This window comes from Saccopteryx bilineata, chromosome 2, assembly GCF_036850765.1.
Source record: "Saccopteryx bilineata isolate mSacBil1 chromosome 2, mSacBil1_pri_phased_curated, whole genome shotgun sequence".
Classification (NCBI taxonomy): domain Eukaryota; kingdom Metazoa; phylum Chordata; class Mammalia; order Chiroptera; family Emballonuridae; genus Saccopteryx; species Saccopteryx bilineata.
The window spans coordinates 229,670,876-229,693,958 of record NC_089491.1 but is presented as its reverse complement, the minus strand read 5'-3'; the positions used below and the strand labels follow the sequence as shown (position 1 = coordinate 229,693,958).

Genomic DNA, 23,083 nt, shown 5'->3' with positions numbered 1-23,083 from the left:
AATGCCAACTCAGTGTGATTGTTTAAGCCTGATATTAAAAATGAATTTATTTTCCTAATCTTGTCATCAAATAGAAAGTTAAATTGAAATCAGTGCAATTAAATTATTCTGTCTTAATGACTGTGGAAACCAAATAGCTCTGACTAAATTATGTTTTAAAAAAGTTGTTTTGCATCAGAATTTCTACATTGTCATCCATGCGGAAAACTGTTGCCAGTTTATTTCAGTTGGAAGGAAAATATTGTAATAATGATACTCAAAAATAGTCTGGAAATAACAGAATTATTCTATGACGTTATATGGATTCAAATTTAGATTACATTTGAAAAAGACACTATTAATGTCACATTGACATTTTATTGCTTGTACAAGTTTAATAGATTTGTGTCATAAAAAGGTGGTTTATTAGAAGATAGTATCTTTGGATGCATTGCATGATTCAAAGGAGCATTCTCTGGAACTGTAGCACAGGCTGGGTTTGGGAAAGCATCCTAGCAGAAATAGAAATTGGGAAAACATGGATTATGGATAGTTACCTAGCTTGACCACTTTGGAAAGGGAGCTTATGCAGTGAAGGTATATTTGTCTTTTGAGAACATCTCACATTTGATAAGTCAGAAGGAGCTTCATTACTGGGAAATGAGCCCATTTATCCATAGAGATACCATTTCTCCCTTTACTTGTGTGTGTGACTTAAAACCCTCACCTTTTGAGGAACCTACTTAACTGAGCACCATTTTTTATGGAAAGGGCAACCTTTAGAAATCGTTTGGAATAAATAGCCACTACTTTTTAAACTTAAAAAGAAACAGCTAGAGTTGATAATTATGGCACTTAATTGTATATGTATTCACATTAAGTGCTTGTGTTTACTGAACATTTTATTTTTTTTACAATTTCCAGTACCAAAGTATATAAATATATTTTATCTGTAGAAACAGCAAAATAGAAGTCCAGATTGATACAGAAACGAGTAGAAGGAATTTGTTGAGTATTTCCTTTGAAGGCATGGGTTGTTGTTCCTACAGAGGGAGTTGTTTTATATAATAGTTTATAATGATTTTTGAAATTTATTTAGTGAACGTTGACTTTTTTTTTAAGGTCTTGTTGCTGTAGGAGAAAGAGCACAGAAGCGGTCCGGGAACTTCTCTGCTGCAATGAAAGATCTGTCAGGTGAGGGTGCACTGGAATTTCTTCTTGTCTGCCCTCCCTTGAATTCATAATTTGTTTCCACATGTGGTGGAAATAACAACTGGCTATCTTTTTCTCTGCAGGGAAACATCCTGTGTCTGCCTTGATGGAAATCTGTAATAAGAGAAGGTGGCAACCACCTGAATTTCTTTTGGTCCATGATAGTGGCCCTGATCATCGCAAGCATTTTCTCTTTAGGGTAAATATGAATTTCTGCACTAATTGTATACATGTATTAATTTGATGACATAATATTAGAGGGTGAGGGGTAGATATATGATCATAGGATTGATACATTGTGGGTTGGGAGTGTATATGTATGGGAAGAGCGGTGGGGTTTTTAAACTTAAGTATACTTTTTAAGAAGACTTTTAACCCTATTTTAAATGTTGGAGGAAAAGAAGTGGGCAGAATCTTATGAACAATTTGTTGACATCTTCTGGTAGAATGTGGGGCATTCATTTAGTAGTTTTATCAGGATTTTTTCAATTTGGAGAGTTTTAATCTACAGTCCATTTTTCAAAATGATTTAGTTCTTCTGGGTTGAGATTAATTTGACTATAACATAGTATGGGTTTTATATGTTTTAAATTACTTTTCTAGCATTTAGTGAAAAAATAAAAAGCTAATAGATATTAAAGTTTGATGCTGTTCTTATTGTATGTTTTTCTTGAATAGGTATTGAGAAATGGAAGCCCTTACCAGCCCAATTGTATGTTTTTCTTGAATAGGTATTGATAAATGGAAGCGCTTACCAGCCCAGCTTTGCCAGCCCTAATAAGAAGCATGCTAAAGCCACAGCAGCTACTGTGGTTCTTCAAGCAATGGGCCTTGTACCAAAGGACCTCATGGCTAATGCCACTTGCTTCAGGAGTGCCTCACGTAGATAGATTGAGGTTTTATATTAATCATTTCAGATAATTTTACTCTGCATCAAAATGTATTTCCTCTTTAATGTTGTAAATATTTGGCAATTTAAGACATTGTGTAAAAAGCAATCTGTACAAACATCTCCAGGCTTTGATTTTTGTACCATGGAAATTGTATTTAACCATACAGGGTTTTGGTATGTTTATATTGTTTACCTTAGTGATGTATTTGTTTAAGTGGCTAACATCCAAACGATTGTTTGAAGGCATCCGTAATCTTCAGTGTGGAATGTTAAATTACGCTTTTATACTGTATTTTGTACTATGATGTAACTCCCTTTCCTTATGGCTAGGCTGCTGTAACACTTGCCTGTAATCAGTGAAGGGCTGTGCACCTTGTACTAGTTCACAATGGGTTCTGCTGGACAGATACTGGGCCAGTGTTATTGAGGTAATCAAAGCAAGATCTGTTCCACAGGGCTAGTGCCACCATTCCCCCTTAACATTTTGTAGACGTTACAAAAAGAAAGTGGTATGTTGTGTAATGATCAGCACCAAGTCCTGCATTCTTGTCAAAGCCACTTGGGCCATGAGAAAGGAGTCAAAATGAAGTCTGATTAGAATTCTACTGCAGAGGCCAAGTACATTTAGAATGGCATTGAGTTGTGATATAGTTTTTCTTTGATGTGCATTTTGAATTTCAGCTACACCTAGGTAGACGTAAAATGATAATTAAAACTCTGTAACCAACTTATCTAATAAAATTGGCACCCAGCCACTATTTTGTTGACTATGAGAAAGTTTAAGTTTATGTTAATTTTTAGGGTCTGATAGAATATTTCATGTGTATTACAGTGGTATTCATATGCTATGTCTCTAAACTTTATTTTCAAAAGCTTAAGGCCCAAAATATAAACTTCTCTGGAATAAATGTGGTGGTTTATTTTCTGGAATATAAAATGAACACATAACTGCTTCACTAAATGCTATTTCTTTACCCGTGCTTTTGATTTTTCCTAAGCACTTTTATTTAAGAAAATTTCAACCATACCCACCCACAAATACCTAAAAGCACATTAAATACTACTTTGCCATACAGCTTGAGCATGCTTTACAACTCAACACTGTTCTATGTGGAATACAAAAGACCCTTACCTCAGTGAACATGTATTAAAATACATGTTTGAGCACAGACAATTGTAAATCAGGAAGAAGGCAAGGTGTGAGCATCAACAATCAGGTCTCAGTGGATACTGTCTGTATTTGGTTTCTACCCTTACAAGCCAGAGCTACTCCTCATAATCCTAGGTAACATTAAATACAGTTTTGCCCGGATGCCATGGATTAACTGGTTAGCCTCAACTTCCCACTTGAAAGGAAACACTGACATTGATTCAATTTTCTATTTGGTTTATAATTGTTATAGGGATCTAGAGTTTTCATTCAAGTTATTTGAGGTTTTTAAAAAGTTTTGAGTTCTGAATAATCAGTAAAAACAAAATGTTGATTTAAAACCTTAGCCTTATGGCTTAGTGCATGCAATAAATGTTAATGTGAAAGGTTAATGTTTGTAAATGTTTGAATATTTTAAAGTTATATTCCTTCAATTTCCAAAATGAAAAGCCAAAGGTATAAGAATCTTGAATTTCTTTGCCGGAAGGCTTACTTTGGTGTTCAGGATCTCCAATTATAAACGTAGTCACTCATTTCCACATTCCGTAAAGATGACTTCCCTAGTACTGGTGTTTGACTGAGCTGGTCCAGAGTCTTAGGGGGCAGCCCACAGTTCGTAAGCTCCCCACGAAGAGTCTCCTGTGGAAATTTGTATAAAAGTCAGTGAAAAACCACATCAAGTCTTTTGAACACTCAGTTTTTAGTAATTACCATGGAAACTATGACACATGGTTTGTTTTTATTCATTATCAAAAGTCCTAAAGAATTTTTGCGTAGTCGATTATAACTTATAAATAAAAACCTAAAAAGGTCCAAAACTAAAGGCCATCATATAAATACCCATACCAATTTATAACGGAATCAGGTACTTTTAATTTCTGGATCTAAAAGGACAACACAGATAACACCCATTTTGGGGGATAGGGGAAGGAGTTCCTTAGTCACTAAGTACAGCAGCCTGAGTTCATGAAATTGACCCCACAAAAACAACTGCAAAGACATCCCTTCCCCTTAGTACTTATAATTGAAATAAGTATAGTTTATTAACTTGAAACAAAGTTTGGCTAATAAATCACTTCTTCCATCTACTTTGAGGAAGCTAGCTGTCACTGAAACAGTCTGTCCACAGCTGTCTACTTACCTTATCCAGCACTTGATCCATTGGTGGGCAGATATTAAACACAGTAGTTGGCTCATGTGTATGCAGTCCTGCAGAAAACGACCCACTCTGTGAAGACGTAAGGAGCGTGGTCACAGAATGTAGAGAGTGAGGCATGACAGGACCTGTAATCTCCAGACTAAACTGATCTTTGTATCCAGAAAGAGCTTGTGTCTTCACATTTATACTTCGTGCCTTCCAAAAAATTTAAGGAAACAAAACTACAGTTGTCATATGTTCACTATATTTTCATCTGGGTTTTACTTTTTAAAAACAAAAGTACATCATAAAGACATAAAATATTTTTACATGAGTAAAAACGTTTAGTAAAGTTCACCCTGGCTGGTTGGTTTGGTAGTAGAGCATCAACCCAGCCTGTGTAAGTCTCAGGTTCAATTCCTAGTCAGGGCACACAGAAGTGACCATCTGCTTCTCCCCTCCCCCTGTTCTCCCTCTTTGTCTCTCTCCCTCCCTCCCTCCCTCCCTTGCAGCCTTAGTTCAATTGATAGCCTGCTGAGGCCTGCTTCCTGCTATCGGTTGTGAGCATGGATGCAGATGGGCAGAGCATTGGCTCTAGATGGGGATTGCCTGGTGGATCCTGGTTGATCAGGGTGCATGTGGGAGTTTATGTCCCCTCCTCTCACTTAAAAAAAAGAGTTTAGTATATTCTTAGTCTCCAGCATCCTTTCCTTCAAATTATAAAACTGTTGGTTTAGAATAGAATTCATTGTGATTTAAACAGACTTTCAACACAGAATACTGGGAAAACAAAAACATTCAATATGTATGTTTTATCGATATGTGTAACTTTTTTCAACAATGTGGACATAAAGGCACACCTTGCAGATATTGCAGGTACGGTTCCAGACTGCCACAATAAAAAGTGTATGCAATAAAGCAGGCTGTAATCTTTTCGCTGGTGGAGGGTCTTGCTTTCAATCTATAAAAGACAGTATCTGTGAAGTGCAATAAATGAGGTATGCCTGCAGTTACTCTACATTTAACCACGATCCAGTTTTTTGTTTTTTTGGGGTTTTTTTTTTTCTGAAGCTGGAAACGGGGAGGCAGTCAGACAGACTCCCGCATGCGCCAGACTGGGATCCACCCGGCACGCCCACCAGGGGGCGATGCTCTGCCCATCCGGGGCGTCGCTCTGTCGCGACCAGAGCCACTCTAGCGCCTGGGGCAGAGGCCAAGAAGCCATCCCCAGCGCCTGGGCCATCTTTTGCTCCAATGGAGCCTCGGCTGCGGGAGGGGAAGAGAGAGAGAGGAAGGAGAGGGGGAGGGGTGGAGAAGCAGATGGGCACCTCTTCTGTGTGCCCTGGCCGGGAATCGAACCCGGGACCTCCGCACGCCAGGCCGACGCTCCACCCTTGAGCCAACTGGCCAGGGCCATGATCCATTTTTGAGAGCTACAATTTTAACATTCTTGGTTATTTTCTTTCATTGGTCAGAAATGAGACAAACTGAGATTATGCAACTTTTCCTTACGGCAAAAGAAGAAGATTAATACCAAAATGCTTTTGTTGTCAATTATACTTAAGAAAATTATTTTCACATAATTCATGTATTTCCATGTAACTCCTTTAATATAACTTTACAGCAAAGAGGATTTTTTACTGGGAAAAAATTAAAATATATACCATGTAAAAATGCTAGGAGTTATTAAAATTTCAATAATTTATCCTATCAAAAATTTCAAGATGGCAGAGTAAGTGAACACTGCTCACCTCCTCCCAAGGCCACATCAAAATTACAACTAAACTACAGACAACCATCATTTAGAATTGCCTAAAACCTAGCTGAACAGGAGCCCTATAATTAAGGAAGAAAGCAGCCACATTGACTGGTAAAGGGGCAGAGACTCAAATGGGCTGGTCCCACACTCATATAAGGCAGATAAAAGTCAGGAGGGATAGATATCTTGGCTGCACAGGTCCTCCCAGAGTGAAGGATCCCACTGCTACAGCAGACTGCCCAGTCCAGGATGCCAGTGCCAAGAAAATAAGGATGGTCTCATAACTTTCAGCTGTAAAAACCAGTAGGGATTGTGGTACAGGGCGATGGTGGGCACCTGGTATCCCAGGTGTTGCTCTTAAAGGGCCTGTACGCAGACTTACTCAGTGATGGAACCTGACTAGGTGGTGACCCAGTGGTAGAGCATTGGCCTGGGACACAAAGGACCCAGATTCAAAACCCCAAGGTTGCTGGCTTGAATGTGGGATCATAGACATGACTCCATGGTCGCTTTTAGCCCAAGGTGGCTGGTTTGAGCCTAAGGTCGCTGACTTGAGCAAGGGGTCACTGGCTCGGTTGGAGCCCCTGGTCAAGGAACATATGAGAAGCAATCAATGAACAACTAAAGTGCCACAACTACGAATTGCTGCTTCTCATCTCTTTAAGTCTGCATCTATCTCTCTCGCTTAACAAAAAAAAAAAGCAATCGATGAGCAACTAAAGTGATGGACTCACTCACTCTAAGCTCCAGCTCTGGGGCAGCAGCTTGAAAGGCACCAGGGACATATAAAGAAGAACTGAACTGTCTGGCTTAAAGATGAAGGCTGGGAGGCATCTCTCCAAGACAGAAGTGCTAGCAGAGGCCACTATTCCTTTGCTGAACCTCCCGCCACAGAGCCAGCAGGTACAGGTGGGCACCAAGTCTGAGTCTCCATCAACCTGGCTAAAACTTCACCCAGCCCTGGTGATTTCCTGAGACCCCACCCCACTCAACTTTCTGGCCCACCCAAGCTGCTTCCAGAAGTTTTCCATATAAATGGCCTGTCTTGGTTTATTAGCACAAACTTTCCTAAAAATTTCTCAAATATTCACAAACCTCATACAAGTGTATGGCCTCAGCATAACCTGTACCTCTTGCTAAGTGGCCCCAAGCTTGTCATTATGGCAGCCGGCTTTGGTTCGCAGTTTGGCTTCTACCCAGCACCTCCAAACCCAGCACAGGTGGCAATCATCTGTTTATCACTTTGTAGGTCATACCAAGTGGCCCCAGGCAAGGCACAGGCGGTGGCTTACCTGGGCCTACAGAGGGCTTCTCCCAAGAGGCCTGAGAAACAATGTACTAGGTGGATAGCTTCAGCCCACAACAGAACAGCACCCACCTCCACAAACAACTTGAGAGGTACTAGAGCGCACCTCCTCCGCAGTTAAAGTGAATCCTTCCCTGTGGGGTCAGCCCCTGTACAACAGCTCTTCCACCATAATCAAGATCATTCTTTACAACCAATCAGCCTAAGGGTTAATCTCTCCACTGACTTGCCAACAGCAATCAAGGCTCAACTACAATAAAAGGGGGTACACAGCACACATGGGGGATGGGGCACCTGAAGAACTCACCTCAGATGACTAGGGAGACTATATCACTGGGCCTCACCAGACATGTACTATATGAAGCCACTCTACTAAGACTGGGAGATGTAGATCTACCTGATACATAAAAACAAACAGGGAGGCAGTCAAAATGAGGAGACAAAGAAAACATGTCTCAAGTGGAAAAACAAAACTTCAGAAAAAGAACAAAATGGAGACAAGCAATCTACTAGATAAAAGGATGCTCAATGTAGGTGAAGAGCAAATGAATTCACTGAGAACTTCAACATAAAAATGGAGATAGAAAACATTAAAAAAAGCTGGGCCTGTGGTGGCAGTGGACAGCGCATTGACCCAGAATGCTGAGGTTGCCGGTTATAAGCCCTGGGCTGGCCGGGTCAAGGCACACATAACAAGCAAGCAATGAACAACTAAAGTGAAGCAACTATAAGTTGATACTCCTCACTCCCCCACCTTGTAAAATTAAAAAAACAAAATATAAAAAAGGCCTGACCAGTGGTGGCAGAGTGGGTAGAACATTGACCTGGGATGCTAAGGTCTCTGGTTTGAAATCTTGAGGTCACCGGCTTGAGTACATGCATGTCTACAGCATGGACTTGCTGACTTGAACGCAAGCTCATCTGCATTCCTGCTTGAGTGCAAGCTTGCCAGTTTGAGCGTGAGGTCAATGTCTTAAGCAAGGGGTTCCTGGCTCAGTTGAAGCCCCCCAGTCAAAGCACTCTGAGAATAAATCAATGAACAAATGAAGGGACACAACTATGAGTTGATGCTTCTCATCGCTCTCCTCCCTCACTCTCCCCCCTTCCTCTTTCTCTCTCACATAAATTAATTAATTAATTTAAAAAGGAACAGTCAGAGGCCCTGGCCGGTTGGCTCAGTGGTAGAGCGTCGGCCTGGCGTGCGGAAGTCCTGGGTTCGATTCCCGGCCAGGGCACACAGGAGAAGCGCCCATCTCCTTCTCCACCCCTCCCCCTCTCTTTCCTCTCTCTCTCTCTCTCTTTCCCTCCTGCAGCCAAGACTCCATTGGAGCAATGTTGGCCCGGGTGCTGAGGATGGCTCTGTGGCCTCTGCCTCAGGTGCTAGAATGACTCTGGTTGCAACAGAGCAACGCCCCGGATGGGCAGAGTATCGCCCCCTGGTGGGCATGCCAGGTGGATCCCAGTAGGGCGCATGCGGGAGTCTGTCTGACTGCCTCCCCGTTTCCAGCACAAGAATGACACACAAATTTGTGAGGCATCCCATTAAAAAAAAAATTAGAGGAAATAGGTCAAATCAGAAAATTGGAAGATAGAAAAACAGAAAACACCTAAACACCCAATCAGAAGAGCAAAGAGAAACAAACAAACAAGAAAGAGGATAGTTTAAGAAGCTTCTAGAATAACTTCAAGTGTACCATTATTTAAATCATAGGGATACCAGAAGTAGAGAAAGAAATTGAAAACATATTTGAAAAAATAAGACGGAGCCTGACCTGTGGTGGCGCAGTGGATAAAGCGTTGACCTGGAAACGCTGAGGTTGTCGGTTCGAAACCCTGGGCTTGCCTGGTCAAGGCACATATGGGAGTTGATGCTTCCAGCTCCTCCCCCCCTTCTCTCTCTCTGTCTCTCCTCTCTTTCTCTCCCTCTCCTCTCTAAAATGAATAAAGAATTAAAAAAAAAAAATAAGAAGGAAAACTTCCCTAATCTGATGAATAAAACAGACATACAAGTACAGGAAGTGCACACTGCCAAACAAGATGAACCCAAAGAGGTCCACACTAGACACATAGTAATTAAAGTGTCAAAGGTTAAAGATAAAGAGAGAATCTTTTTTTTTTTAAGTTGGAAACGGGGAGGCAGTCAGACAGACTCCCACATGTGCCCGACCGGGATCCACCTGGCATGCTCACCAGGGGGCATTGCTCTGTTGTGACCAGAGCCATTCTAGCGCCTGAGGCAGAGGCCACGGAGCCATCCTCAGCGCCCGGGCCAACTTTGCTCCAGTGGAGCCTCGGCTGCGGGAGGGAAAGAGAGAGACAGAGAGGAAGGAGAGGGGGAGGGGTGGAGAAGCAGATGGGCGCTTCTCCTGTGTGCCCTGGTCGGGAATCAAACTCGGGACTCCTGCACGCCAGGCTGATGCTCTACCACTGAGCCAACTGGCCAGGGCCGACAAAGAGAGAATCTTAAAAGAACAAGAGAAAAGAAGTTATCTACAAGAGAAGTCCCATAAGACTGTCAGCTGGTTTCTCAACAAAAAGTTTGTAGGCCAGAAGGGATTGTCAAGAAATACTCAAAGTAATAAAAATCAAGGACCTTCAACCAAGACTACTGTTATCTAAGCAAGCTATCATTTAGAATTGAAGAATAGGTAAAGAGCTTCCAAGACAAGAAATATTAAAGGACTTAAGAAGAGAAATATAAATAAAATATGTAAATAAAATGGCAATAACTAAATCTATCAATAATTAAATGTAAATAAATGGATTAAATGTTCCAATCAAAAGACAAAGGGAAGCTGAATAAATAAGAAAACAAGATGTATACATATACCATCTTCAAAAGACTCACTTCAGATAAAAAAAAAACCAGACTGAAAGGGATGGAAAAAGTTACTTCATGCAAATGCAAAAAAAAAAAAAAAAAGCTGGGGAAACAATTCAAATATCTGACAAAATAGACTTCAAAATAATCACTGTAACAAGAGACAAAGATAGGATCCAGTGAGCCCACTAAAAACACCAAAAACATCTAAAAGACATCTCTATGTTCATTGCAATATTAACAATAACCAAGATAAGGAAGTCACCTACATGATCCATTGATAGGCGAATGGATAAAGATGTGGTACATGTATTCAATAAAATTCCTTAGTCATAACAAGAGTGAAATTGGCCCTGGCCAGGTAGCTCAGTTGGTTATAGTGTCTTCCCGACAAGGTACAAGTTTGATCCCAGGTTAGGGCACATAAAATAATTAACTAATGACAGAATAAATAATTGAAACAACAAATTGATGTTTGTTTCTCTCACTTTCTCCAACCCCAGATAAGTGAATTCTTCCTATTTGCAACAACATGGACGAACCTAGAAAGTACTATTCTAATGAAATAAGTTAAACAGAGAAAAACAAATGTCATATTACTTAACTTATATATGGAATCTAAAAAACAAAAGAAAAATAAAAGCAAAACAGAAATTCATATATATAGAAACAAACTGATGTTTGCCAATGGGAGAGGAGTTGGGTGGAGAAGTCAAGGAGGGGAAGGAATTAAGATGTGCAAATTGCCCTGGCTGAGTAGCTCAGTTTGTTACACGGTCATCCTGATATACCAAGGTTGCAAGTTTGATCCATTGTCAGGGCACATACAAGAACCAACCAATGACAGCAAGTGGAACAATGAATCAATTTTTCTCTCTCTCTAAAATCAATTAAAAAAAAAAGTCTTGCCCTGGCTGGATAGCTTGGCTGGTTAGAACATCGTCCCAAAGCACAGAGGGGTTGCCTGTTAGATCCCAGGCCACAGCACATACAGGAATAGATTGCTGATCCTCTCTCTCTCCCTCCATCCCTCTCTCACTAAAATCAATAAATTAAAAAAATAATAATCCTGAGTTCTTCCCAGTGGCACAGTGGATAGAGCATCACCCCAGAGCACCGAGGTCGCTTGTTCGATCCTGATGTTTCTGGCTCTATCCAGAGTGTGCCAGTTTGAGCCCCGGCCAGGGCACAAATGAGAAGCAATCAGTGAATGCATAACTAAATGAAACAAGTTGGTGCTTCCCTCTGTCCCTCCCCACCCTCTTTCTCCTCCTCTCTCTCAAAAAAATAAAGATCTTAGCCCTGGCCTGTTGGCTCAGCGGTAGAGCGTCAGCCTAGTGTGTGGAGGACCCGGGTTCAATTCACAGCCAGGGCACACAGGAGAAGCGCCCATTTGCTTCTCCACCCCCCCCCCCTTCCTCTCTGTCTCTCTCTTCCCTTCCCGCAGCCAAGGCTCCATTAGAGCAAGGATGGCCCAGGCGCTGGGAATGGCTCCTTGGCCTCTGCCCCAGGTGCTAGAGTGGCTCTGGTTGCGGCAGAGCGACGCCCCGGAGGGGCAGAGCATCGCCCCTGGTGGGCGTGCCGGGTGGATCCCGGTAAGGCAAATGCAGGAGTCTGTTTGACGGTCTCTCCCCGTTTCCAGCTTCAGAAAAAAATAAATAAATAAATAAATAAAAATAAAAATCTTTTTCCCCCCTGTATTTTTCTGAAGAAAAATGAAAATAAATAAATAAATAAAAATAAAAATCTTTTTTTTTCCCCCTGTATTTTTCTGAAGCTGGAAACGGGGAGAGACAGTCAGACAGACTCCCACATGCGCCCAACTGGGATCCACCCAGCACATCCACCAGGGGCGATGCTCTGCCCCTCCGGGGCGTCGCTCTGCCGCGACCAGAGCCACTCTAGCGCCTGGGGCAGAGGCCAAGGAGCCATTCCCAGTGCCCGGGCCATCCTTGCTCCAATGGAGCCTTGGCTGTGGGAGGGGAAGAGAGAGACAGAGAGGAAGGAGGGGGGGGGGGGTGGAGAAGCAAATGGGCGCTTCTCCTGTGTGTGCTGGCCGGGAATCGAACCCGGGTCCTCCGCACGCTAGGCCGACACTCTACCGCTGAGCAAACCGGCCAGGGCCAAAATAAAAATCTTGAATAAATGAAGTCTAATTTAAAAAACAAAAAGATATGGCCTGACCAGGTGGTAGCGCAGTGGATAGAGCGTCGGACTGGGATGCTGAGGACCCAGGTTCGAGACCCCGAGGTCGCCAGCTTGAGCGCAGCTCATCTGATTTGAGCAAAAGCTAACGAGCTTGGACCAACGGTCGCTAGCTCAAGCAAGGGGTTACTCGGTCTGCTGAAGGCCCGCGGTCAAGGCACATATGAGAAAGCAATCAATGAACAACTAAGGTGTTGCAATGCGCAACGAAAAACTAATGACTGATGCTTCTCATCTCTCCTTACTGTCTGTCTCTGTCTATCCCTCACTCTGACTCTGTCGCTGTAAAAAAAAATAAACAAAATAAACAAAATAAAAAACAAAAAGATATGTAAATTGCTAGTTAAAGTCATTGGATGGCCTGACCAGGCGGTGGCGCAGTGGATAGAGCGTCGGACTGGGATGCAGAGGACCTAGGTTCGAGACCCCGAGGTTGCCAGCTTGAGCGCGGGTTCATCCGGTTTGAGCAAAGCTCACCAACTTGGACCCAAGGCCCCCGGCTTAAGCAAGGGATTACTTGCACTTGGTCTGCTGAAGGCCCGCGGTCAAGGCACATGAGAAAGCAATCAATGAACAACTTAAGGTGTCGCAAAAAAAAAGGTGATCGATGCTTCTCATCTCTCTCCTTTCCTGTCTGTCTGTCCCTAGCTATCCCTCTCTCTGACTCTCCCTCTGTCTCTGTAAATAAATAAATAAAAACTCTTAAAAAAAAAAAAAAAAGTCATGGGATGTAAAGTACAGCACAGGCGATATAGTTAGTGATACTGCAATAATGTATGTCTGATACTGTATGTCAGACGGGTACTAGACTTACTGGAGTAATCACTTCCTCAGTTATAACAAATGTCTGATCACTATGCTGTGCACCTGATACTCATTAATATTGTACAATAGTTCAACCTTAACTGGAAAATAAAAATTACTTTAAAAAAGCTAAGTTATGAGGATTAGTGTGGAATTTCTTATCTCCCCCTGCCCAGGCTTTATTACCTTAAGCATCTGCATGGTGGCACCTCGGAAAGCTACTGGGGATAAGAGGGTTGGTGGAAGTCCTGCCTGTGGACCTGAAGTAGCAATTAAACTCTTACAGTTGATCAAAAAATTTAGCAATGTAAATGTGTTTGTTCCCTTCACCAACACAACAGACTCAGCTCTGTGATCCATTTGTACTTCCTGTTTCTCTTTACGTCTGAAGGTGACAATTAAGGAAATGGCAAATGTGAATCCAGAACCAATAGGAAAAGCATTGTCGTGATTCTGAACCACCTGGGGCCCCTTTTCCCCATTCCAAACTGGAAATGCTCTTGCTACCTCATCTTTGCAGCAGCAATTATAAGGCATCTGTTTAAATAAAAATGACTTTTAATTTGAATATGCCAGACACTGACACCTAACAAAACTTTATTCTCTAGTCAAAAATATGTTGTTCCCTTCACAAATTTAAACAAAATGGAATCTTTACACTTTTAAAAATATAGCTTCAGCCCTGGCCGGTTGGCTCAGCGGTAGAGCGTTGGCCTGGTGTATGGGGGACCCGGGTTCAATTCCCGGCCAGGGCACATAGGAGAAGCGCCCATTTGCTTCTCCACCCCCCCACCCCCCCTCCTTCCTCTCTGTCTCTCTCTTCCCCTCCCTCAGCGAAGGCTCCATTAGAGCAAAGATGGCCCGGGCGCTGGGGATGGCTCCTTGGCCTCTGCCCCAGGCGCTAGAGTGGCTCTGGTCGCAGCAGAGCGACGCCCCGGAGGGGCAGAGCATCGCCCCTGGTGGGCGTGCCGGGTGGATCCCGGTCGGGCGCATGCGGGAGTCTGTCTGACTGTCTCTCCCCGTTTCCAGCTTCAGAAAAATACAAAAAATAAAAAAATATATATATACATATAGCTTCAGCCTCACCAGGCGGTGGAGCAGTGGATAGAGTGTCGGACTGGGAGCAGAAGGACCCAGGTTCGAGACCCTGGGGTCGCCAGCTTGAGTGCGGGCTCATCTGGCTTGAGCAAAAAGCTCTCCAGCTTGGACCCGACTGTCGCTGGCCCGAGCAAGGGGTTACTCAGTCTGCTGAAGGCCCGCGATCAGGGCACATATGAGAAAGCAATCAATGAACTAAGGTGTCGCAACGAAAAACTGATGATTGATGCTTCTCATCTCTTTCTGGTCCTGTCTGTCTGTCCCTGTCTATCCCTCTCTCTGACTTTCTCTCTGTCCCTGTAAAAAAAAAAAAATAATAATAAATAAATAAATATAGCTTCATAACTGTTCATAGTTTATTGGTACTTAGGGGTTTGTTGTTTAGAGTCATGATGGAGAATTTGTTTTAATATGATCTTAAGCTAATTTAAGATTACAGTCAAATAAAACTGCTAGTCAATATTACATTGCTCACTGACTTAATTCAGTGAAAATCATTCCAGTTAAAGAGCCAATGAAAGGATACAGCTTGATAGAGAGTATGTCTGGTTTTTTTATTTTATCCTGCACACCCATCTCTTCCAGCCAGGAAAAGCTTTCTTCTTCATCCTCATCACTGACTGCTTGCTCCCTAAAATATTGCTTTAGTTAGTGTTCCGATTTCACAAAACAACCGTACTGATGAGCTGCTAAGTCACGGGATGATGTAGTAAAAGGTTATTTTAGTCACTTACTCCCCATGTCCCAATCTCCTTCCAGATGTTTTCTTCTTCTCATGGCCACTTTCTCTTATTAAAGGCAGAGAAAATTCAATACCTACATAAGAAAAGAAAAATGTAACTGAGTTTTCCTTACTATAATTTAAAAAAATTTAAGAGGCATGTCCTACTTTTGGAGTGTATAAAAATTTGAAAATGTGAGTCTTTACAATCGCTCTATTAAGGCAGTAGCTTTCAAGCTTTCTTTTATTTTTTATTTTTCAATTACAATTTACATTCAATACTATATAGTATTAGCAGCCCACAACACACCTACACACACCTGTGTCTTCTTGAAACAAACGCTCAGGAAACAATACATTCTCATTACATGTGGTAGTCGTTTTTCGTTTCTTTTTTTGACAGAGACAGAGTCAGAGAGAGAGTCAAAGAGAGGGACAGATAGGGACAGACAGACAGGAAGGGATAGAGATAAGAAGCATCAATTCTTCGTTGCGGCTCCTCAGTTGTTCATTGACTGCTTTCTCATATTTGCCTTGACCGGGGCAGACCAAGTGACTCCTTGCTCAAGCCAGTGACCTTGGGAGTTTCAAACCTGGGCAGTCTGTGTCCCAGTTCGATGTTCTATCCAGTGTGCTGCCGCTTGGTCAGGCACATGTGCTAGTCTTTCATAAAGTAGTGTGTTCGTGGCCCTGGCCGATTGGCTCAGCGGTAGAGCGTCGGCCTGGCGTGCGGGGGACTCAGGTTCGATTCCCGGCCAGGGCACATAGGAGAAGCGCCCATTTGCTTCTCCACCTCCACCCCCCTCCTTCCTCTCTGTCTCTCTCTTCCCCTCCCGCAGCAAAGGCTCCATTGGAGCAAAGATGGCCCGGGCGCTGGGGATGGCTCCTTGGCCTCTGCCCCAGGCGCTGGAGTGGCTCTGGTCCGGCAGAGTGACGCCCCGGAGGGGCAGAGCATCGCCCCCTGGTGGGCGTGCCGGGTGGATCCGGGTCGGGCGCATGCGGGAGTCTGTCTGTCTGTCTCTCCCTGTTTCCAGCTTCAGAAAAATACAAAAAAAAAAAAAAAAAAAAAAAAGTAGTGTGTTCGTAAAGTCATGGTGCACTTTTGACCGGTCACAGGAAAGCAACAAAAGACGATAGAAATGTGAAATCACCAAATAAAAGGAAAACTCTCCCAGTTTCATACCTATTCAGTGTAGTTCGATGTGGGCTCATGCACAGATTTTTTAGGGCTCCTTAGGTAGCTATCCCATATAGCCTCTACAGACTCGTCACTGACTGATGGCCTACCAGAACGGGGTTTCTCCACTAAACTGCTGGTTTCCTTCAACTGCTTATCCCACCAAGTAATGTTATTCCTATGTGGTGGCGCTTCGGTATAAATGTGCCGATATTCACATTGCACTTTGGTCACGGATTCGAATTTAGCGAGCCACAAAACACACTGAACTTTCCTCTGTACCGTCCACATCTCGACTGGCATGGCCGTGGGCTGCTCCGCTGTATACACGGTGTTACGTTATCATCTGCGCATGTGCACATGCTGCCACATCATCCTACAAAAACTGGAAGGGTATTCCTTTTATTTGGTGCAGATTTCATATTTCTATTGTCTTTTGTTGCTTTCTTGTGACCGGTGAAAAGTGCACCATGACTTTACGAACACACTGTATTATTCTACTCTACTTTCTTTTTAAAAAGTGCTGATTTAACCCATTAAATAGAGTTTACGATCCAGTCACAGGCTGACAGTTTGAAAATTGTTATTAAAAGAGGGCAGGTAGCCTGACCAGGTGGTGGCGCAGTGGATAGAGCGTCGGACAGGGATGCAGAGGAGGACCCAGGTTCAAGACCCCAAGGACGCCAGCTTGAGCACGAGCTCATCTGGTTTGAGCAAAAGCTCACCAGCTTGGACCAAGGCCGCTCAATCGAGCAAGGGATTACTTGGTCTGCTGAAGGCCCGTGGTCAAGGCACATATAAGAAAGCAATCAATGAACAACTAAGGTCTCACAACAAAAAACTGATGATTGATGCTTCTCATCTCCATTCCTGTCTGTCTGTCCCTGTCTATCCCTCTCTCTGACTCTCTCTCTGTCCCTGTAAAAAAAAAAAAAAAAAAAAAAAGAGGGCAGGTAATTTGTTCTATAAAGGAATTTCTAGAGGAGTATATTTAGACAGGGACTTCTGTGTTTAGAGATCAGTGACAAGAACACCATTAACTTAAAGTTATGTATAAAGAACAGCATAAAAAATTGCTAAGAAAAGAAATCAGAAATGAAATTTTTAAAAATAATGTAGGTAAAACTAGTCAAAGACAATTCAACCGATAAAAGGCATGTTTAGTTTTCAAGAAGTGTTTACTATACGGTGTGTAATTCTTATTTTAACCTATAGTTTTACCTTCATTTTTCATAGCTTCTCGTATACCTCTAGTTGTAGGAGATATGAGAGCTGTGATTACATCACTTCCTGCTAATCCTGCTGCACGGAACAGAACAGTAAACTGATAGGTACAGATGTAGAAATAGGGGCAAAGTTTTGTCTTCATAAGATTATACAGAGAAGTGAAGCTCACAGACCTATGAAACAAACAAAAAAATTTCTTTAGGTAATTAAATAAACATTTAACTCCACATATAAAACTTAATATTGTATAAATCAGTTTAATACACAACACAAATAATAGATAATGGTGTTAGTTTTTGTTGTTACATACCAGTTGGCTTTCAAGGAACTGAAACGGTCATGGGATTCACTGATGATTTACAAAGACTTACACAAATAGTGTTTGACACTTAAACACTAACCATTTTTTCTTTAAATAAAGTTTAATTGATAACTTGTTGGTAACTTAATTTTAATTTTTTTTTGTTGTTGACAGAGACAGTGAGAAACAGAGAGAAGGACAGATAGGGACAGAAAGACAGAAAGGGAGAGAGATGAGAAGTATGAATTCTTTGTTGTGGCACCTTAGTTGTTCATTGATTGCTTTCTCATATGTGCCTTGACCTGGGAGCTACAGCAGACCGAGTGACCCCTTGCTCAAGCCAGTGACCTTGGGCTCAAGCTGGTGAGCCTTGCTCAAACCAGATGAGCCCGTGCTCAAGCCGGTGACTTCGGGGTTTTGAACCTGGGTCCTCTGCGTCCCAGTCCAATGGTCTATCCACTGCACCACCACCTGGTCAGGCTTGGTAACTTTCTTTGAGCAGTTTCTGCTGAGAAAGGAAGCAGCCATGAACAACAATGTTGAAGAATCAGATTTATGTATAGTTACCCATCACTTAAATGCATTTCACAGTTGCATAAAGAGTGAATAAGAGCTAAAAAGTAAACAATTTAAATGTTGGTTATTAGCAGCTCCAATAAAATCCTTTGGAAGAATGTAAAGATGCTTCTATCACTAAACATTTCCACATCATAAATACAGTAAGGAGAGAACACTGCTAAAATGAAAATTCACTATTGGGCTGTACACATTTCTATGAATCTTACCAGTCGCTCATTAAAAAGTGCTGCAGGGTTTCATCATCGAACCAAGGGCCTGTCCTTCCAGACATTTTCCTATCAGCTCCAATCCGAGGGAACAGGGGGAGCCACGAAAAGGCAGGGTGGAGCCAGTAGATGAGGCTTTGCTGGAAAGCACAGCGAAGCTCAGTGGAATGCTTGGGATCCTAAAATCCAGACACATTGGACAGGTCTTGCCGTATTAGAAGTATAAAATTTCATGAAACAGACACTGAATATACTAAACACTTATCTTTACTGCTTTCAATAGGAAGTGTTAATAACTATGACAGGGACGAAAATGTAGTTTACTCTGATTTGGAAAACCTTGCCAGCAGTTAGTTTGTTAAACCAAGTATCAGAGGAACACTTAAACTTTATTTTCCTGTCTCCACCATCCTTGAGAACAATGATTGTTTTTTTTTTATCAAGAGGGCAGATGGGAGTGTGGTGGGTGTGTTTGTGTATGCGCAGAAGGTATGTCTACATGTAGGTAACACAACATTCAACCCCCTGCCCCTCACAACACTGTTTGAACAGTAGCCAGTAAAAACTGATCATTCAAATCCCAAATCATCCTGATTAATTTATTGAAAAATATGTACCGAGGTCTCTTTCAGGTAATGATTGATGAGCTGCCTGAAGATAATGCTACTGCGTTTCTTTAAAAACATTCTAGAACTCGCTGACTAGTAAATTTACAATAGACCATCATCCAGGTAGCAATAGTTAGTGCACTGAAAAAGAGCACGTTATGTGAAGAAAGCAGTAAAATAATAAATCTGCCTTGCAACACTTTTCCTCAATTGCTTTTAATTTCTTTTCCTTATATTTTTATTTCTCAAAAAGCCTTAAAAATGATTGACTTACTTCAAACAATACCTCCCTACAACACGATTTCTCAGGACAGGACTCTGAATTTAATGGGCAGTTACTGAAGCTGACTAAAAACTGTATAGAAAGCATCATTTGGGCCTGACCAGCCAGTGGTTCAGTGGATGGAGCGCTGGCCTGGGACCTTGAGGACCCAGGTTCAAATACCGAGGTGGCTGGCTTGAGCATGGGGTCACTGGCTTGGCTGGAGCCCCCACGGACAAGGTACATATGAGAAAGCAATCAATGAACAACTAAGATGCCACAACTATGAAGTAATGCTTCTTATCTCTCCCTTCCTGTCTGTTCCCCCACCCCTCTCTCACAAAAAAGGCATCATTTGGGAAATACAAATTTTCCAAGTCTTTGTGTCTTTGAATGTCAGGAAAAAAACTTAAATGGCTGAAAATATTACTGATATTTTGTAGAGAAGTAAATTTTACACTTAATTTGTTAATTTAAAAAGTAGCTATTTTCTCTCAGAGTTACCTGTATGCTTTGAGGCAGAGTAACTTCTTTTGCTCTGCAATGCTGGACGACACCTTGAGCCTCTTCCTGTGCTTTCAATTGATCTGCCCAGCTAAAGGGCCGAGAAGAGGTGAAAAGGAGTCGAGTTTTAATGCTCCAGTCTGCAGGTAACTCTGTACTTTGTGAGGATGGAATGTCAGATTCGGAGAATGATCTGTGTGAAGGCTTTTTGAAAACAAAGAACACAAAAATTAGTAGAGTACCAAGAAAAAAAACTTTCACTCCATAGATTTTATTAACATACATATGATCATTGAAATGTCAAAATTTTAGAAAATGTGTAATATATAACATAGAAAATATACTACATACCATGAGCAAGTCTGGAAAGTGAGCTACATGAAGAATCCCTGGGCTTGCCCAGTCAAGCAAGGCACATACATACAGGAAGCAACTACTACAAGTAGATGCTTCCCACCTTACCCTGCGCTCCTTCTCACTCCCCCTCTCCTCTCTCTAAATATCAATAAATAAAATCTAAAAAAACCCACCAGAAACAAACAAACAAAAACCAAAACCACCCTTTAAGCCACTAAAACTCTGAAACCAGGGCTGAGTTGCCCTACAGGTAAATTACCCTATTGCCCCATGTATAAGACGCACCTTAATTTTGGGTCCCAAAATTTGAAATAAAATGTATTATTACATAAAGCTACTGAACTCAAGTTTTATTCATCATAAAATTCATACAATTCCTCATCACTGTCAAACAAGTGGGAAATGCAAGTAAAAAATGTCTATAACCACTGTATAAAACACATCCATTTTTTAGACCCCAAATTTTTTGGAAAAGGGTGCGCCTCATACATGGGGAAATATGGTAGGTAGGTCTATTAAGGACATATTTAACAGTATTCTCCATATTATAATGACTTTTTCTGGAGACATCGAAAAAAGAACAGTGAAAGGGGAACATTTCCAGTAGACCTTCTGAAGGCCATCTATTTATGAGAAAGGGAGACTGAGTCTTGGGGAACTGGCCCACTGTCTTTCCAACAACTGTATATTGGCTAAACCATAACAACAGAAGTATCTGGGGAATGAAATCGTGTGTGTCCACGTGTATGTGTTTGTGCATATGTGTGTTGGGGGAAGTGGTGTTGCCAGTGGTGGTGTCAGCAAGGTTCACTGACACCACATCCTGCGGGGGTAATTTGGGGATTTGGTTTGAAGATCAGTGAAAAACGAAGGTCAGCCTAACCAGGTGGTGGCACAGTGGATAGAGCATCGACCTGGGATGCTGAGGACCCAGGTTCCAAACCCTGAGGTCACCAGCTTGAGCATGGGGTTGCGGGCTTGAGCATGGGATCATACACATGACCCCATGGTTACTGGCTTGAGCCCCAAAATTGCTGGCTTTAAGCGCAAGGTCTCTGGCTTGAGCAAGGAGTCACTGGCTCAGCCAGAGCGCTCTGGTAAAGGCACATATGAGAAAGTAATATTGGAACTAAGGTGTCACAACTATGAGTTGATGCTTCTCATCTCTCTCCCTAAAAAGAAATTAAAAAAGAAAAGAAAAAAGAAAAATTAAGCTCAAAGAGCAGTTGAGGGGATCCACAGGAGAGAGTAAACACTGCTAGCTCTTTCAGTGTCCAGCCCACGGTAAACATCATACAAAGTCTACTGCGGGATTGCCACCACCTTCTCAACCCTGAGGACACGAAGGCTCACTCAGGGCTTTGTTACAAGAAGGTACCTTCTAACGACATTTACAGAGTATTATTACCTGTAACAGTTCGGTAACAGCTGTTCTTTCAGAAAACTTCTCTTCCCAGACCAAATCATTTTCTTGATTAGAATCTGAAAACTGAGGTTAAAGAAGTGATCAAGTTGTCAAGGACGCTGCGGTTTGCTCCATGTCTGTACAGAGCCTCACCTGTCAGACAAGTCTGTTCACAACGCAGGTGCAGGATTCACACACACCCCAATCAGTGACCGATGGTCAGCTTGTTTGAGCTTTGGTCACTGAGGGGATGTGAACACCTAACACTGCTGTACACGTCTGCAAGAAACAGCTCCCAGAGGCTTCGGGGTGAGATAAATGCTGGCCAGGGGCGGGGGGGGGGGGGGGGGGGGGGAGGGAGGACTCGTTACCGGCCACGGGCAGCGGCCGCCGCGTGGACTGCCGCCTAGGCCCGGGCCCTTCGCGGAGCCCATGGCCCCCTCCCCCATAACACCCCATCCTGTTCCCCAATCCTAGCCCAGGCAGCCCTCGCCTGCAGCGCCCACTCACCGGGCCCGGTGCCTGCTGCTGGTCGCTGGGCAGCACTTCGGAAGGTTCCGCGGGGGACCGAGGCCGGTTATCCAGGCAGGCGAACGGGTTCCTCCCAGCCGTGCCCGGGCCGCCGCCACCTCTTCCCGCCGCCGCCGGAAAGGGGCGCAGGGGCAGCCCAGCCGCCAGGGCGGCGCGGCGGGGCACCGGTTCGGGCCGCTCCCTGGGTGAGAGGTCGGCCCCAAGGCTCCGGACCCTTTTCCGTCGCAGCCGTAAGGTCTTGGGCGGCTTTTTGAAACTGGGCGAGTAGCCAGGTACCGAAAAGGCCATCGCGCGCTGCGGTGGCTGGGGCTCAGGTCGCCACCCCTCAGGCTCTTCCCGCGCGCGCCGGCCCGCCCGCCCCGACGTGGCCCCACCCCCGACGAGCCGTGCGTGCGCTGCAAGCCGCGCAGAGGCCCCGCCCCACCCCGCCCTCGTTTGCGCGAGGCCGGCGCTGCGGAGAGGACCTTGGCAGTGGTCGGGTCGCGGGGTGCTGAGTGGCTGGGCAGCCCGCTCTTGGGACCGGCCTGTGCCCTCGTGTTGGACAGCAGGGGTGTGAAGAGCCGGCATGGCGTCTGGATGAAAAGGAAACGTCACATTTGAGCTGCTGCTTCGATAAACTAGGGAAGAGGCGACCTGAGCCGGAGAGGGGCCCGTCCCCAGACGGAGAAAACAGAGCCCCGAGGGGCACCCGCGCGCGCCATCCAGACACTGCCGCTCTCCTGCCGGTCCCAGAAAACAAGTGAATGCGTTTGAAGCAGCTTTCAAGGATCTATGGCTATCCTTGGAGACTCGCACACACACTCAAACGACTAAGGAAGACAACACGACCGTGTGCCGCGAA

General features: G+C 43.5%; 2 protein-coding genes across 5 annotated transcripts in view; one reads left to right on the top strand and one right to left on the bottom strand.

The window, feature by feature from the left end:
• SON (SON DNA and RNA binding protein) overlaps positions 1-2,850 on the top strand; it is a 32,940-nt gene extending 30,090 nt beyond the window's left edge. The window contains exons 10-12 of one of the 2 annotated variants that reach the window (XM_066259455.1): positions 1,102-1,173; positions 1,275-1,390; positions 1,923-2,850. In XM_066259455.1, the coding sequence (XP_066115552.1) occupies positions 1,102-1,173; positions 1,275-1,390; positions 1,923-2,081 (347 nt within the window). In that variant the 3' untranslated portion in view covers positions 2,082-2,850. Of the gene's footprint in view, positions 1-1,101; positions 1,174-1,274; positions 1,391-1,869 lie in introns of both variants that reach the window. The other variant, XM_066259456.1, reaches the window with a different exon arrangement.
• DONSON (DNA replication fork stabilization factor DONSON) lies at positions 473-22,611 on the bottom strand. 3 transcript variants are annotated; one of them, XM_066259470.1, is made up of 11 exons: positions 22,222-22,611; positions 21,715-21,795; positions 19,950-20,153; positions 18,576-18,754; positions 17,484-17,662; positions 15,099-15,180; positions 14,891-14,995; positions 13,453-13,651; positions 4,375-4,587; positions 3,727-3,872; positions 473-491 (listed from the first exon to the last, which is right to left on the bottom strand). In XM_066259470.1, the coding sequence occupies exons 1-10, from the start codon at positions 22,528-22,530 to the stop codon at positions 3,735-3,737; spliced, it is 1,689 nt and encodes a 562-aa protein (XP_066115567.1). In that variant the 5' UTR covers positions 22,531-22,611; the 3' UTR covers positions 473-491; positions 3,727-3,734. The 3 variants fall into 3 exon arrangements, with proteins under 3 accessions (XP_066115567.1, XP_066115565.1, XP_066115568.1); XM_066259468.1 differs by lacking the exon at positions 473-491 and having other exon boundaries at positions 3,509-3,872; XM_066259471.1 differs by lacking the exon at positions 473-491 and having other exon boundaries at positions 3,509-3,872; positions 4,375-4,461.
• Between the last annotated feature and the right edge of the window lie 472 nt (positions 22,612-23,083).

What these genes read in the sequence shown, in the direction of transcription:
- DONSON (XM_066259470.1), bottom strand. Translation starts at nt 22,530, where the DNA reads ATGGCCTTTTCGGTACCTGGCTACTCGCCCAGTTTCAAAAAGCCGCCC. An exon ending in CTGTTACCGAACTGTTACAG is followed by an intron (nt 20,154 to 21,714) that starts GTAATAATACTC and finishes GTTTTCAAAAAG; the next exon opens with CCTTCACACAGATCATTCTC. An exon ending in AGGAGATTGGGACATGGGGA is followed by an intron (nt 14,996 to 15,098) that starts GTAAGTGACTAA and finishes GCAATATTTTAG; the next exon opens with GGAGCAAGCAGTCAGTGATG.